The sequence below is a fragment of the Sinocyclocheilus anshuiensis genome, unplaced genomic scaffold, assembly GCF_001515605.1.
Source record: "Sinocyclocheilus anshuiensis isolate Anshui unplaced genomic scaffold, SAMN03320099.WGS_v1.1 scaffold416, whole genome shotgun sequence".
In the NCBI taxonomy this organism is placed as follows: Eukaryota; Metazoa; Chordata; class Actinopteri; order Cypriniformes; family Cyprinidae; genus Sinocyclocheilus; species Sinocyclocheilus anshuiensis.
This window is the reverse complement of record NW_015554105.1, coordinates 619446-635633: the sequence shown is the minus strand read 5'-3', so window position 1 is coordinate 635633 and position 16188 is coordinate 619446. Positions and strand designations below refer to the sequence as shown.

Here is a 16188-nt window from a genome sequence, read left to right as displayed (position 1 = left end):
TTGAAGACCACTCTCGCTGCTGCATTCTGGATCAGTTGCAGAGGCTTGATAGTACATGCCGGAAGGCCTGCCAAGGGAGCATTACCATAGTCCAATATGGAGAGAACAAGAGCTTGGACAAGGAGTTGTCTGCTCTGATAGGAAGGGTCTAATCTTCCTAATGTTGTATATGGCAAATCTGCAGGACCGGGCCGTTGTAGCAATATGGTCTGTGATGCTTAACTGCTCATCAATCACAACTCCAAGTTTCCTGGCTGTCCTGAAAGGAGTTATGGTTAACGAACCTAGCTGTATAGAGAAGTTGTGATGAAGTGCTGGGTTGGCTGAGACCACGAGCAGTTCTGTCTTAGCAAGGTTGAGTTGAAGGTGATGGTCTTTCATCCATCCAGAAATATCTGTCAGACACGCTGCAATGCGAACAGCTACCATTGGATCATCTGGTTGGCATGAGAAGTAGAGTTGAGTGTTATCAGCATAGCAGTGATAGGAAAAGCCATTTTTCTGAATGATAGATCCTAATGATGACATGGGATAGAGAAGAGAAGTGGTCCAAGCACTGAGCCCTGAGGAACCCCAAGAGCAAGAAGTTGTTATTTGGAAACTTCACCCTTCCAAGACACCCTGAAGCACCTACCTGAGAGGTAAGACTTGAACTGCTGTAATGCGGTTCCTGAGATGCCCATCTTCATGAGGGTGGACAGGAGGATCTGGTGGTTAACTGTGTCAAAAGCAGCTGACAGATCCAGCAAGATGAGTACTGAGGATTTGGAAACTGCTCTTTCCAGTCTCAGGGCTTCAGTAACCGAGAGCAGGACAGTCTCCGTTGAGTGGCGGCTTTTAAAGCCAGATTGTCCAGGAGGTTGTTCTGTGCAAGAAACATAGAGAGTTGGTTGAACAAAACTCGCTCAAGTGTCTTTGCAATGAATGTAAGAAGGGATACTGGTCTGTAGTTTTCTAAAAGTGCTGGATTTAGAGAGGGTTTCTTAAGCCACGCGATACGCATGAGAACAAAGGCGACTTGAACACGCGATTACCACGGTAAACACAGTAAGCAAAACAATGTTTCCTAGCAATGACAACTGCGTTTAAATCTAATGAGAAAAGAAACAAAACACTTACAAACTGCTGTCCTCTTCTGTTGCTCGACTGCTTCTTCATATGTCAAATAAATAATGATAACACAATAATGAGGATTACGTCTCATACCTGGCAGAGCAGGCAGAAGAAGCTCATTATGTGAAAATGGTGCTCACAATGCGAAACATTGGATGAAAATCCTAAACACTGATTTGGGAGTGGGGGTTTATATGAGTGTATCTCTGAGGCGAACTGACTGTATTCAGAAAAGTTTAGATGGTATTTTCTGTATAATGCATATTAAAGTAGTGTTTATAAACGCAGCACTGCTTTGTTTACAATGATAACCAAGGAAACACTGTATCACTGCTGTTCCATAAGCTCCAGCTGCTGTCAGAGAGTGAATTTGTCTCATTCAGCCCGTCTGCTGTTTTTGTTTCATTCAGATATGTTTTATGTAGTATAGTTTCACAAAGCTTAAGTCAGACCATTCTGTTTTTGCTTCAAAATGTGAAATTATACAGTCTTAATTTAAATGAAAAACTGATCATGCTTGCATATTTCTTTGGAACGTGATTAAAATGCAGTGGTTCTGCAACTGTTTCATGCATTCTGATTCATATAAAAGCCCAGTCAGGGAAAAACCGTGATTAAAATGTGAAACCGCCACAATCCTAAAAAAAAAAAAAAACCTGATACAGATTTTTTGTCAAACCGCCCAGCACTACTTGACATCTCTCAAAAATTTGTATGAGTGGAGAATCAACCCATAGACTCTTAAAGATCCCCAGAGCCTTTCCTTGATCATGTTCAGATACCACACAGAAACTGCTGGATGTGATGTCAAAGCCTAATCACACACACACACACACTCGCTCTTTCTTCACAGGGTGAGAAGTTTGGTCCATTTGCAGGTGAAAAGCGGATGCCGAGTGACTTGGATGAAAGCATGGATCCACGACTGATGTGGGAGGTGGGTGACTAGACTCAACAATCATTCCATTGCTTTACCCACAATGCATTGCTATACGTTTTTTGAGTTTGTGTCACTTTGGAGCACTTCAAAGGCAACTCATATCTTATCAAGCATTTATAAAATGGCAGTTTATATCTTGGCTATTTTATGACTGTACAACATTTATGTTTTTCTGAAGAGAATGTGAGTGATTGCCCATACAAACTCACCATGACCATGCTAGGCTGTTGGGAGTGATTGTCCGAGTGTTCATAATTCAATTGCTATGGTGTTTTGACAGGTTTTTAATTTGTTGATATATGGTTTGCTAGGTAGTAGCTAGAGGGTTCTCTTTCTTGTATTCACATATAAACATTAATCAATGCACACATCAGTTATGAGGTTCATTCTTGTGTGTTACGTTTGAGCTTTTGTAAGAACCAGTGAGGTTTGTTCTCACATGTTAAGCAAACGTAAACATAAACTTCTGTTTATGTTTGCCAATCAATGTTTATATATGAATAAAAGCCTACATTGAATCTGTTCATCATATGAAGCGATTGAGTCTCTTCAGAAAATTTGAACTGAAACGCTCGATTCCTATGGATTAGTTTTACGATCTCTTTATGAACTTTTTGAATCATCAAAGTAGTAGTTGCATGAACTGTCAATGGAGTGACAGAAATCTCTCAGATTTCATAAAAAATATCTTAATTTGTGTTCTAAAGATGAACGAAAGTCTTACGGGATTAGAAAATTTCCGGCAAATTTCAGCAAACTTTCCAAGTCCAGAAAAAAGTCCAAAAATTTCTGCAAGTTTCCAAAAAAAACTCTGGAAAGTTCCCATAAATTGAATGGAATTCACCCCCCTCCCACCCCTCCTGCCCTTCCCGCCCTTTACAGGTGTAACGGCATGAGGGTGAGTAAGTAATGACCAAACTGTCATTTTTGCGTGAACTATCCCTTTTAATTTATATTTTTAAAAGACTTTAATTTAATATAATATTAAAGAAATTAAAGGCCACTTAAGTGACTTAAAGAGTGTTTGCTTTCATGACTATTTTTATTAATACATAAGTGCACTTTTACCATATTTCAAAGACAATTTAAGTAATTCTAAAAAGATTCTGATAAAGATGTGCTTAAGTCCTACTTAAGTGGGTCAAAAACACTCTTAAGTTCAGCTAACTGCATTTAATATAAATTTAAACTATTATACATTTTCAGTAATTTGCAGTTAGTATGTCTGAAATGTTACATTAATTTAGCACTTAATTATATTCTGTTAAAGTATATAATTTCTGTAATAAGTACTCTTTTTAAAGGTCTGCTAAAGTTTGCTTCTTCTTCACAAGGGTGATTTGGCTTAATTCTCTCATTCATTGTAAGTCTATTGGACTTTTTTGCCTGTTTTATTGTTCACCCGACAAAAACACCTCTCAACAAGTCACATGATTTGTGCTTTCATTCATGTCTGTCTAGCACAAACAGTGCGGTTTGGTTGAGTTACAAACCAAAGTTTAATACTTGGGGTTAGAGCTTTGTTCAGACAGTACTAAAACTAATAGTGATGTCTTTGCAAAGACTACTAAAATGGTTTTCAGTTTTGATTCCATCAGTTTGTATCTCTGTGACTGAGATTACTGAGGGCTGACTGAATTTTAACCATCTTGGAGAAGTTGCTGCCCCTCTTGTTCAGACAGACGCATCACTGCTCATCTCCAGGCAACCATTAATTGGACGAGACGTGCCAGCATGAACTCTGCTCACGCTGACTCTCCCATGCCAGACACGTCTCCCAGTGCATGCCGTATCTAATATCCCATCAAATATCTGCTCTTGAAAGATTTGAGTTTATTTTCGGCTGCATAAAAGTTGTAATTATAACGCAGACCAGGTTGGGTTCAGCCACATTAGACTTGTGATTTATTGATCTGCCTGCCCTGATGACACTATTCTGCCTAAAGTATAGTGAGCTTAAGTCTTAAATTACACACTTGTGCATATAATTATTATGATAGATCATTTTAGTATACTATATTTCACTGTGCTGCTCTTTCATCCTGCTTGTGTGTTGTGATGCAGACAACTTCAGGGAATTTACCTTTCAAGATTAGTCAGAATAAGTCGCTATTAGTCAGCGTTTCAGTAAGTTAAGAACGAGAAATGTCTCAAAATAATAATTTGTATTCAAAAACAGTCGGACAAAGGTACTCGTCAGATTTGGGAAAAGAGCATTCCTGTGGGACGTGAGCAATGTTCCTGATTGAAGGCTGAAATTGTGTACACTCTCAATGTAATATTGTTGTGTAAGCAAATTTGTTAGTAAAAACTTTATATTGAACTTTATATTGAAATACATTGTCACTGGATAGTCTTGCCAACCTGGTTGTATCAACAAAGAATGTAATTATACTTGCACAATACTGATTATATTATGGCTGATAAATGGCAGATTAAAATGTATACAATTTCTGTCTAAATAAATAAAAAAATAAAACACTAAACACTAAAATCGAAGTGAATTTAGGCATCATGACATTACAATGTGCAGAATGAAAAAAGGAAATACATTTTCAGATTTTATAAAGATTGCAGTGTCTCAAGACACGGTTCGTAAAAGTTTAATTTCTTTTAACTTGAGCTCCATGTTGTTAGAACCGTGCATCATGTGCGAGGCGCTGTGAAAGACACACTGATCAAACACATCTGTCTAATGCATGTTTACATAGAAAAACAATGGAAAAGTAGCGGAATGGAAAAACGTGTGTGAACGGCCCCTTAGTGTTTTTAAAGATTATTATAAGTATTACAAGAAGACCAACTTCCCCTAAAACTTCATCAAAAATAAGGCATGTCATTTATCTTTTTATTATTTATAATAATCTATTAGATGTGACTCTTGGTGCATTTTGCAGTATTTTAGTTAATAAAATAAGATAAAAAATATCACAGCACTATTATGCTTTTTATAACCTGCTTTAATGTACATGGATCTGTGGGTTGGATTCAGTGGATACACAGCCTATAGAGCCTCACTGAAGTCATGTTTCACTGCAAGATTATGGCAGATAGTGGTACCATTGATCTTCATCTATGTTTACTGGAGAAGAGGCTATAAATGTGTAATTTTGGGTCCCACCTGGACGCTATGCAATTCATGAAAGCATCTTGTGTAGTATTTGGATAAAGCTTTGGATTGTTCATTGGACACTATATTTCAATGACTGTTTAGAGGTTGTTGAGAAGCAGCTTTGAGGAGCAACATTGCCACTTGGATTCTGATTGAATGGCTTGTAACCTTTGAATCTGTGCACTTCTGCAGGTTCGAGGGAATAAAGGTGACGTGCTGTATATCCTAGACGCTAGTAACCCTCGCCATGCTAACTGGCTTCGCTTTGTTCATCAGGCCCCTTCACAGGAGCAGAAGAACCTGGCCGCCATTCAGGTATGACAAGATGCCACAGCCTGATAACCACAGAGATCTCTTTACACTCTCTCACATACACACTGTTGCTAGGTACTGACTACATTGGCAGCTGCCTTCTTAAGAACTTTATTTGAGTGACTGATTTGGAACACTGTATGGACAAAAAGTCTGCATCAACCTTCAAGAAGTGTAAGTAAGGTTTGGCTCTAAGGCTTGACTAATCGAGTTTTGGGTTAGCATGTTGCTAAGCTAACACTGCGAAACTCTAAAGGTGTGGTCACATTTACATGTAAGAGTAAAAGGTGACCAACAGAGCTGTGTGAGCTGTGCTTAATACATCGCCACACTATCGATAATAGACAATGGACTTTTTTCTGTTTTTTTTTTTTGCATTAGTCCACCCCAAAATGAAAATTTGCTGAAAATGTATTCAACCTCAGGCCATCCAAGATGTAGATGAGTTTGTTTCTTCAACAGATTTGGAGAAATGTAGCATTGCATCACATGCTCACCAATGGATCCTCTGCAGTGAATGGGTGCCGTCAGAATGAGAGTCCAAACAGCTGATAAAAACATCACGATAATTATGGGCTCATATTTTGGCCAGAAGTGATGGTTTAAACTTAAAAACATTTACAAACACGCATCATTTCTCTTCTCTAGATGTTAATTGATGGACTGGAGTTGTGTGGATTACTTGTGGATTATTGTGATGTTTTTATCAGCTGTTTGGACTGCATTCACTCACTTCTGATATTTTTGATGGATTTTTCCACTAAGATTAATTAGTTAAAATGAGCTAAAAATTATTTGTTCAAATTATTTTAGAACAAAGCATAATTGCCTGTCTGTTTTTCTGAAGCAACAGGCTTCGCATAAAGGGCACACCTTAAAGGGGACATCGGATGCAAAATTCACTTTTACATGGTGTTCACATATAAATGTGTCTTAGCAGTTGTGGACACAACCACCCTACAATGATAAAAATCCATTCACTACTTTTTTTAATCCCCAAAAAAACCTAAATAGTCTCGATAATCAATCGTTTTGATTTTCTGAGCAATATGACGTCATACTGCTCAAGCCGATGGTGGACTGTGTATGTTGCAGACATTTCAAGAAGACCCTAAAGAATCACACCAACTTGTGGAAAATGGGCATCCAATGTCCCCTTTGAAGTGCTGCCTACGTATTGCCTCCAATTGTTCTTCATGCCGGGTTGACCCTGCATCTACTTTCCTCTTGAAACACTGTACCTCCTATCATTTCTGCTCCAATTTCACATTCATGCCTCTTATCTCTGCCACTGTTCCAGTTTCACTTAAAACTGCTGCTGTTATTCGTATTCTTAAGAAACCAAATCTGGACCCAACTGATTACGCTAACTATCGCCAATCTCCAACTTACCGTTTGTTTCAAAAATCATGGAAAAGGTTGTCACCACTCAACTGCAGTCAGTTCTAACTCTCAACGATCATTTTGATATATTTCAGTCAGGTTTTCGCTCGCAACACAGTACTGAAACTGCTTTAGTAAGACTTATAAATGACCTCCTATTTTCTGGTGACTCGGGCAGTCTTTCCATACTCTTATTACTTGATCTCAGCTCAGCTTTTGATACTGTCTGTCATAAGTTATTACTCATGCGCCTCTCAGAGATTGGCATCTCAGGAGCTGCATTATCCAGGTTTTCCTCCTATTTGACAAACAGACAATACTACATCACCATGCGTAACTATAAATCTCCCACTGTCTTACTCAAACAGGGTGTACCACAGGGCTCAGTTCTAGGGCCATTATTATTTATTATTTACATTTTGCTCCTCGGACAAATTATTCGCCACCATGGTTTTCAGTACCACTGCTATGCCGACGATATTCAGATATACACTGCTTGCCGACCTGATTCTATTCACCAGACTTCACCTCTATTGTCATGCGTCAACAAGTTAAAGATCTGGCTTAACTCCAATTCTCTCAGTTTGAACTTGACTAAAAACGAAATCTTACTTGTCGGTCCCCCCCCAAAAAAAACTAATGCCCCCAGATTTGACCTTGAAGCTACATCAATTATTCCATCTGCAAGAAGTGTAAGTAAGGTTTGGCTCTAAGGCTTGACTAATCGAGTTTTGGGTTAGCATGTTGCTAAGCTAACACTGCGAAACTCTAAAGGTGTGGTCACATTTACATGTAAGAGTAAAAGGTGACCAACAGAGCTGTGTGAGCTGTGCTTAATACATCGCCACACTATCGATAATAGACAATGGACTTTTTTCTGTTTTTTTTTTTTGCATTAGTCCACCCCAAAATGAAAATTTGCTGAAAATGTATTCAACCTCAGGCCATCCAAGATGTAGATGAGTTTGTTTCTTCAACAGATTTGGAGAAATGTAGCATTGCATCACATGCTCACCAATGGATCCTCTGCAGTGAATGGGTGCCGTCAGAATGAGAGTCCAAACAGCTGATAAAAACATCACGATAATTATGGGCTCATATTTTGGCCAGAAGTGATGGTTTAAACTTAAAAACATTTACAAACACGCATCATTTCTCTTCTCTAGATGTTAATTGATGGACTGGAGTTGTGTGGATTACTTGTGGATTATTGTGATGTTTTTATCAGCTGTTTGGACTGCATTCACTCACTTCTGATATTTTTGATGGATTTTTCCACTAAGATTAATTAGTTAAAATGAGCTAAAAATTATTTGTTCAAATTATTTTAGAACAAAGCATAATTGCCTGTCTGTTTTTCTGAAGCAACAGGCTTCGCATAAAGGGCACACCTTAAAGGGGACATCGGATGCAAAATTCACTTTTACATGGTGTTCACATATAAATGTGTCTTAGCAGTTGTGGACACAACCACCCTACAATGATAAAAATCCATTCACTACTTTTTTTAATCCCCAAAAAAACCTAAATAGTCTCGATAATCAATCGTTTTGATTTTCTGAGCAATATGACGTCATACTGCTCAAGCCGATGGTGGACTGTGTATGTTGCAGACATTTCAAGAAGACCCTAAAGAATCACACCAACTTGTGGAAAATGGGCATCCAATGTCCCCTTTGAAGTGCTGCCTACGTATTGCCTCCAATTGTTCTTCATGCCGGGTTGACCCTGCATCTACTTTCCTCTTGAAACACTGTACCTCCTATCATTTCTGCTCCAATTTCACATTCATGCCTCTTATCTCTGCCACTGTTCCAGTTTCACTTAAAACTGCTGCTGTTATTCGTATTCTTAAGAAACCAAATCTGGACCCAACTGATTACGCTAACTATCGCCAATCTCCAACTTACCGTTTGTTTCAAAAATCATGGAAAAGGTTGTCACCACTCAACTGCAGTCAGTTCTAACTCTCAACGATCATTTTGATATATTTCAGTCAGGTTTTCGCTCGCAACACAGTACTGAAACTGCTTTAGTAAGACTTATAAATGACCTCCTATTTTCTGGTGACTCGGGCAGTCTTTCCATACTCTTATTACTTGATCTCAGCTCAGCTTTTGATACTGTCTGTCATAAGTTATTACTCATGCGCCTCTCAGAGATTGGCATCTCAGGAGCTGCATTATCCTGGTTTTCCTCCTATTTGACAAACAGACAATACTACATCACCATGCGTAACTATAAATCTCCCACTGTCTTACTCAAACAGGGTGTACCACAGGGCTCAGTTCTAGGGCCATTATTATTTATTATTTACATTTTGCTCCTCGGACAAATTATTCGCCACCATGGTTTTCAGTACCACTGCTATGCCGACGATATTCAGATATACACTGCTTGCCGACCTGATTCTATTCACCAGACTTCACCTCTATTGTCATGCGTCAACAAGTTAAAGATCTGGCTTAACTCCAATTCTCTCAGTTTGAACTTGACTAAAAACGAAATCTTACTTGTCGGTCCCCCCCCAAAAAAAACTAATGCCCCCAGATTTGACCTTGAAGCTACATCAATTATTCCATCTGCCACCGTCAGAAACTTAGGTATCATTCTTGACTCTTCTTTAAATCTAGATGCCTACATTAGTAAACTCTCTAAAGCTGCATTTTTTCAACTTCGCCGTATTGCCAAACTCCGTTCCTTCGTCAGCCCAAAAGATGCTGAATCACTAGTACATGCATTTATCACATCTCACCTCGATTACTGTAACACTCTTTTTTCTGGACTACCAGTGCGCTCCATCTCCCCTCTGCAATATATCCAAAATTCTGCTGTGAGAATGTTAACTTACACTAAACGGTCTGCTCACATCACTCCTATTCTATTTAACCTCCACTGGCTACCTGTGTCCTCTCATATTATTCATAAAATTCTTCTGCTTACCTTAATGTCACTCTATGGTCTTGCACCTACTTATTTCTCTGATTTACTTTCTCCATATACTCCCTCTCGACCACTTTGATCATCTGGAGGTGAACTTCTCTGTGTTCCGAGATTTTGCCTATCATCTATGGGAGGTAGATCTTTCTCCGGTTATGGCTCCTAAACTTTGGAATTCACTTCCCCGTTCTCTTAGGACAATTACCATACTGCATGAATTTAAGTCTAAACTCAAAACCTACCCGTTTAACCAATACTACCGGTCACAATATGTCTTTTCTTAAACTGTTCTGGTTCTCTGCTTGTATTTGATTGTTTGTACTACTGTGATATGCAGCAATTGCACAAGTCTTAGACTTGGCAAATGTTCATTGTCCATTTAATTGATTATGTATGCAATGATTGCTTTTCTGCTACTCTCATTATGAAGCGTCCTTGAGCTTGGGAAAGGTGCTATATAAATTAAACATATTATTACAAATGAAACATATTACGTAGGCCACTCATTAGGTCTTGGTTCAGAGCCACGGAGTATGAGAGCAGCTTTGCATAAGGCTTTGAAACAGAGGCAGAAAGCAGAGGGAATGAGATGGAGTGAGTTGTTTGTTATGTCTAGCAGTGCTGATGTGCTTTTGCAGTGCCAGAGATCTGAAAACACCAAAGAGTGTGGAGATAAGAGAAGTGTAATGAGCCTTAGATGAATAACACACACACACACACACACACACACACACACACACACACCGGGACATGTGGACATGCACATGTGGGCGTACACATTGAGGTCACATGAGTTGGATATGGCAGTTGAGTAGTAACCAATTATGCAGTGACCTGGCAACCTCCAGTGCCCTACTCACAGTCAGTATTAATGCACCTGTAGCATCTTGTGATTCAGATGAAATGATGGGAATAATGCTGTGATTGCAGAATGATTTCACAGCTCATCTCAACACGTAAAAACATATCTTTGCGGTTATCATGCAATAGCTCGCTGGAGGGTTCATTATAGAATCAGTCACAACAAAAACAGAATGTAAATGTGCAGTATGATTCTGCATGCTAGATGTGTTCCTAGGGTTGCATGATAATGGTAATGGTTAAACTGATAATTATTAAAACTGATAATTATCTTAATGATTACTTTGCTCAAAAATTATAAACGTGAATATTAATCAAAGTTGTTGTCATTTAAGAAATTTCTTCTTAATTTCACGTAAGCACCAATCAAGGGGATATTAACTTAAATGCCTAGTTTATTTGATCTCATAGTTTACTGATTTATTTATCATATACATTAACATGCTCTCTACCTTATTAAAACTGGTATAAAGTATCTTCTATTCAAAGCTAAAAGAGTGAAATAACTAATTTTATTTAAGATAATTGCAATTCATATTTAATATTTCCAGTTAATTCCAGTAATTAAAAAAAATGTAAGAAAAATGTGTGAAACGTTCAGTAAAATGTCAACAGCAGCAGTCTTTTACTGTTGAAATTGCTGTCATTCTTATAGTCCCTTTCATTTGTGAAGAATATCTCAGTAAATATGGCTAAACTCCAGCATACTGTTTGATTATGCTTAATTAATCTAGAGAAGCTGAAATTGTGATTTTGTGGTTAAAATATGATTAAGTGAAGGCCTATGTGTTCCCAAAATATCAAGATTTTGTATCTGTAACATTTTGTCATATGTTTTTTCAATAAAATTTAATTTATAATATACTACTATAATACTTTACTATGCTAACTATAAATTATTAAATATTAAATTTAATAGTACATTGAATGCTTTTTTTTCCCTGAATTTTTTTCACATGGATGGATGCAGGCTCATTTGCTTTGCATTGCAGTGTCTGTGAATGGGTCTCTGGTGAGTTTGAGATGTTGGCAATCTTGATGGCCATTACAGCAGAATCAAGAGAACAGAGTCTGTGTTTTGTCACACATGACACTTCTCTCACCATCTCCCTGTGGATAAATCTGTGACTGTGTTTTAACATAATGTACGGCAATTGTGCTTATTTCTGCATGACCTTTTAGGAAATGAAGGTCTGATAAAGTCATTAAACAGGGGTTCAAGTGTTTGGCCTTTGACCTTAATCAGGAAGCGCTGCTGATCTTACTCTTCCCCTCGTGTGAATGTGTGATTGAGCCTCCCAGCAGATCACTGTTGTGTTGTCTGTTCAGTGTCAGACGACACCTGGATCTTTGCTTTTCAACGTCTAATTCAGTTATAACACACACACACACACACACACACACAGTTACTTCTGATCCTTTGATTGGCTGACAGGTCTTTCCAGCCATGCAGTATTTTACCGGTATCAGCACAGGAACCGATAATATATTGAAAATGAACCAGCGAAACATTTGCTGACTGCTTTAACTCAAGTTAATAAACTTGTAGGTGTGCAATAAAGTGTAGTTGTTTTCATAGTCATGTAAAACCTGGAAATACTGTATTAGGTGATTTCAAAAGCCTGGAAATTAATACAGAAACATTAAAAGTTATGGAAAAGTCGAATCCTCATACGAGCTGCATTTACATCTGAAGATGTTTTTAAATCTAACTTCAAGGATTGACATGTGATGCCTACAAATGGAAGATCATTCTTTCTGTATGCAGTAATCATCAATTTAATGTGATATAGAAATTTGACTGATACCAAGAGCTTATATTTATGTTTATTATGGCTCACACCATATATCAACTATCATTGAAAAGTTTGTGGTCGGTAAGATTTTTAAAAGTTTTTGAAAGCAGCCTCTTCTGCTCACCAGGACTGCATTTATTTGATAAAAAATACAGTAAAAACAGTAATATTGTGAAATATTATTACAATTTAAAATAGCTGTTTTCTATATGAATTGTCAGGATCCTGGACTGTCTGTGTTGTGTTTTTGCTCCCCATGTGCTCTGCTACCTAGTTTTCCCGTGTGTTTGATTGTTCATTGTTTCCAGGTGTGTCTCCTTATTAGTTTATCCTCCTCACCTGTCTGCCCCTCGTTATCTGCCCCATTTAAGTTCTAGCCTGTGTGCCATTCTCCCTTGTCCGGTATTGAATGTTCATCTTGTGCTACATGTGTTCCTGTCTGCCCTGTATACCCCGTGTTGGAAGGATTAAAGACTGTGTTTACTGCGAATTCTCCTGTGTCTCCTCGTTCCTCGCTCCTCAGTGTAGTACAACCGTGACATGAATATGTTGTAAAATGTCATTTATTCCTGTGATCAAAGCTGAATTTTCATGATTACTTTCATCATTACATCATTACTCCAGTCTTCAGTGTCACATGATCCTTCAGAAATCATTCTAATATGATGATTTGCTGCTCAAGAAACGTTTCTGATTATTATCAATGTTGAAAACAGTTGTGCTGCCCAATATTTTTGTCGAAACTGTGATTTTTTTTTTTGCAGGATTCTTTGAGGAAAAGAAAGTATAAAAGAACAGAAAAACTAATATCTTTTAACAATGTAAAATCTTCACTGTCACTTTTGATCAATTTAATGTGAATTAAGTTGCTGACACTGTTTCTTTAAACAGGATGGAGAGAATATTTTCTATCTGGCTGTTGATGACATCGAGACGGATACAGAGCTTCTGATTGGCTACCTGGACAGTGATATGGAGGAGGAAGAGGAGGACCTGGAGGAAGACCAGGACATCAAAGATGAAGATGGGAACAGTAAAGAGAGCAAACACCTCAGTGCAGAAACAGGTATGCATGTTTAGGGTCTTTCTAAAAGGGATTATGAATAATTTACACAGAAATGTGTGATTGGGTCTACATATAACAATCTAGATCACAATAATTTGGCATAAATAGAATGGCATAAATAACAACATTAGTAGTAATGATAATTTGTTATGAATAAATGCACAGTTTGTTTTTGTTGTATTCTAATGGTCATGTAGTCATAATTGTGTCAAAAAGCAGCAATAAAACGATGATTACAAATCGGTTCCGCATATCCGTTATTAGGCACTTAAAGGAATAGTTCACCCAGAAATGAAAATTTGCTGAAAATGTACTCGCCCTCAGGCCATCCAACATGTAGAAGAGTTTGTTTCTTCATCAGATTTGGAGAAATGTAGGATAAAGACATCACAATAATCCACACCACTCCAGTCCTTCAGTTAATGTCTTGAGAAGTGAAAAACTGTGTGTTTGTTAGAAACAAATCCATCAAGGCTTTTTTTTTTTTTTTTTTTTTACTTTAAACTGTCCTTTAAACAGGAGTCCATAATAACACTTCCTCCAGTGAAAAAGTCCATCCCCTCTTCATCAAACATCAAAATCCACCTACATCATAATTTAGAGCTGTTTTGGACTTTTCTGGTGTAAACAGTGCTTGATCTGTGCAGATTTCTCTCCTGATTCACACAACATACTATGTTGTATGATAAATATGGCAGCATTATATAAGCCAGTGCAAAACTAATATCACTGGTTTATAACTTGTGTGTAGAGCTGGTGATTAAGAAGGAAGATTACCCGTGTCTGCTGTGTGAGAGCAGCTTTCCCAGTGAAGAAGTGTTAGCTGAACATCTTCAGAGTCTTCATCAGAGAGGAAGTACAGAGGACAAAGAGTTCAAATGTCACTCCTGCGGAAAAGAGTTTCCTGTCAAACAGGCCCTGCAGCGCCAGTCAGTACCACTCACTCACTCTCTCACACACACACACACACGCGCGCGCATACACTCTCACTCTCTCTCTCTCTCTCTCTCTCTCTCTCTCTCTCTCTCTCACACACACACAGCTTATCAGTGTCTCACATGTTAATGCTGATGTCCTGTTGATTTGCAGTGTTCTTCACTGTATAGAGAGCTCCGCTTCATCAGGAGATCCTTCGAAAGCTCATCAGTGTGTCCTGTGTCACAGCACCTTCTGTTCAGAGTCCAGGTACATCAGCCTTGAGTCGTTTCCATTCTCATATGCACTGCCCACTCCTGTTTCCCTTTGAAACATGCCATATTACAGAAGAGACCATTTCATGTTGATTTTAAATAAAAATGTAGTGTTTGTGTGCAGTTTTGAGCAGCATAAAGAGGTGTGTAAAGGAGACGGTCGATTCATCTGTAAGGCCGAGAGCTGTGGGAAAAGATTCAGGAGTAAAGACGCCCTGAAGAAACACAAAGGCAACGTCCACACAGGTTGGTCACACACACACACACACACATGCGAGAGAGAGACTGAGGCGAGTGCGAAATTACCCGTCTGTAATGAGAGTTTAATCAGCGGCTGTTTAACATCTTCATTAATCTCTTCATTTCTGAGCCGCTCTTCATCCCCTCTGTCTGTCAGATAAACGCTAAGCGCTCCCTCCCTCTCTACACTCATCTTTTCACCAGACTCTCAGTGCGTCGGTCTCTCTGCCAGAAGCGCACACATCTGAGAAAATGAGTCGAAGGCCCCTAATCGGCTGATGAAAGCGCGTATCAGAATGTTTTCAATATTATTGTCAGTAATTATAATTGGACCGTTTAGCCACATGCAAGTGAATCAGTCATTTGCAAATTAATCCAAACAGTAAGCTAAACGATTAACTGAGCGCTTGTGAAAGTGCTTACAGCTATATAAATGATTCTGTGTGTTTTGCTATAGTAAGGTGGGTTTTGCTGTTTTGAAATAAAGGTTTGACATACTATGTAGATGTAAACATTACAACTTAAATCTCTCTCCCTCGTCCAACCAAACCTCTTTTCCATTGTTCTGTTCTGTGCTTTCTAGGCTGTAAATATCAGCTCTGAATCGGCTCCTCAAACATAATGTCCTCACCACGTCAAGTTTTCATAACTTGAAAAAACGTAAAATTAAGCTAAATGGTACAAAACAAGATATCTCATATTAGAATTAACAAATCTTTCTACACTTTGCATGCCAACAACTTGACAACTTTTATCTTACCCATTTGTTTGCAGTAAAGTTATTTTATTTACAATTATTTTTTGCTATGAATTTTGTTATTTATCTAAATAACTTCTGACTTTGAAGTTATTTAGATAAATAATTATTCATCTAATTATTTAGATAAATTAAAGCCAACCCAAGAAGATGCTGAATTAAAGCACTCTGGATGTTAAAATAGTCTCACAACCACAACCAAGGTCACATTTATGTTTGTGATGAAATTCAGTGGGCGAAATGCAGTCATTTCAATAGAAATCCGTGCAGTCTGGAAATTCCCCATGCAGACTTTGCACTGGTCTTAAGTTTTTAAACTTAAATACATTTGCTGTGTTGACCGTTGTATACAATGTATATTCACTCACTCACTCACTCACTCACTCACTCCACACTCACTCCACACTCACTCCACACTCACTCACTCACACACTCACTCACACACTCACTCACTCACTCACTCACTCACTCACTTCCA

At 38.2% G+C, this 16188-nt stretch overlaps 1 protein-coding gene across 1 annotated transcript in view; it reads left to right on the top strand.

The window, feature by feature from the left end:
- LOC107669703 (PR domain zinc finger protein 5-like) overlaps nt 1-16188 on the top strand; it is a 96911-nt gene that overhangs the window by 8808 nt on the left and 71915 nt on the right. Inside the window, exons 2-7 of the mRNA XM_016462055.1 lie at nt 1967-2050; nt 5358-5480; nt 13349-13523; nt 14275-14452; nt 14613-14708; nt 14838-14959. Of these exons, the coding sequence (XP_016317541.1) occupies nt 1967-2050; nt 5358-5480; nt 13349-13523; nt 14275-14452; nt 14613-14708; nt 14838-14959 (778 nt within the window). The remainder of the gene's footprint in view (nt 1-1966; nt 2051-5357; nt 5481-13348; nt 13524-14274; nt 14453-14612; nt 14709-14837; nt 14960-16188) is intronic.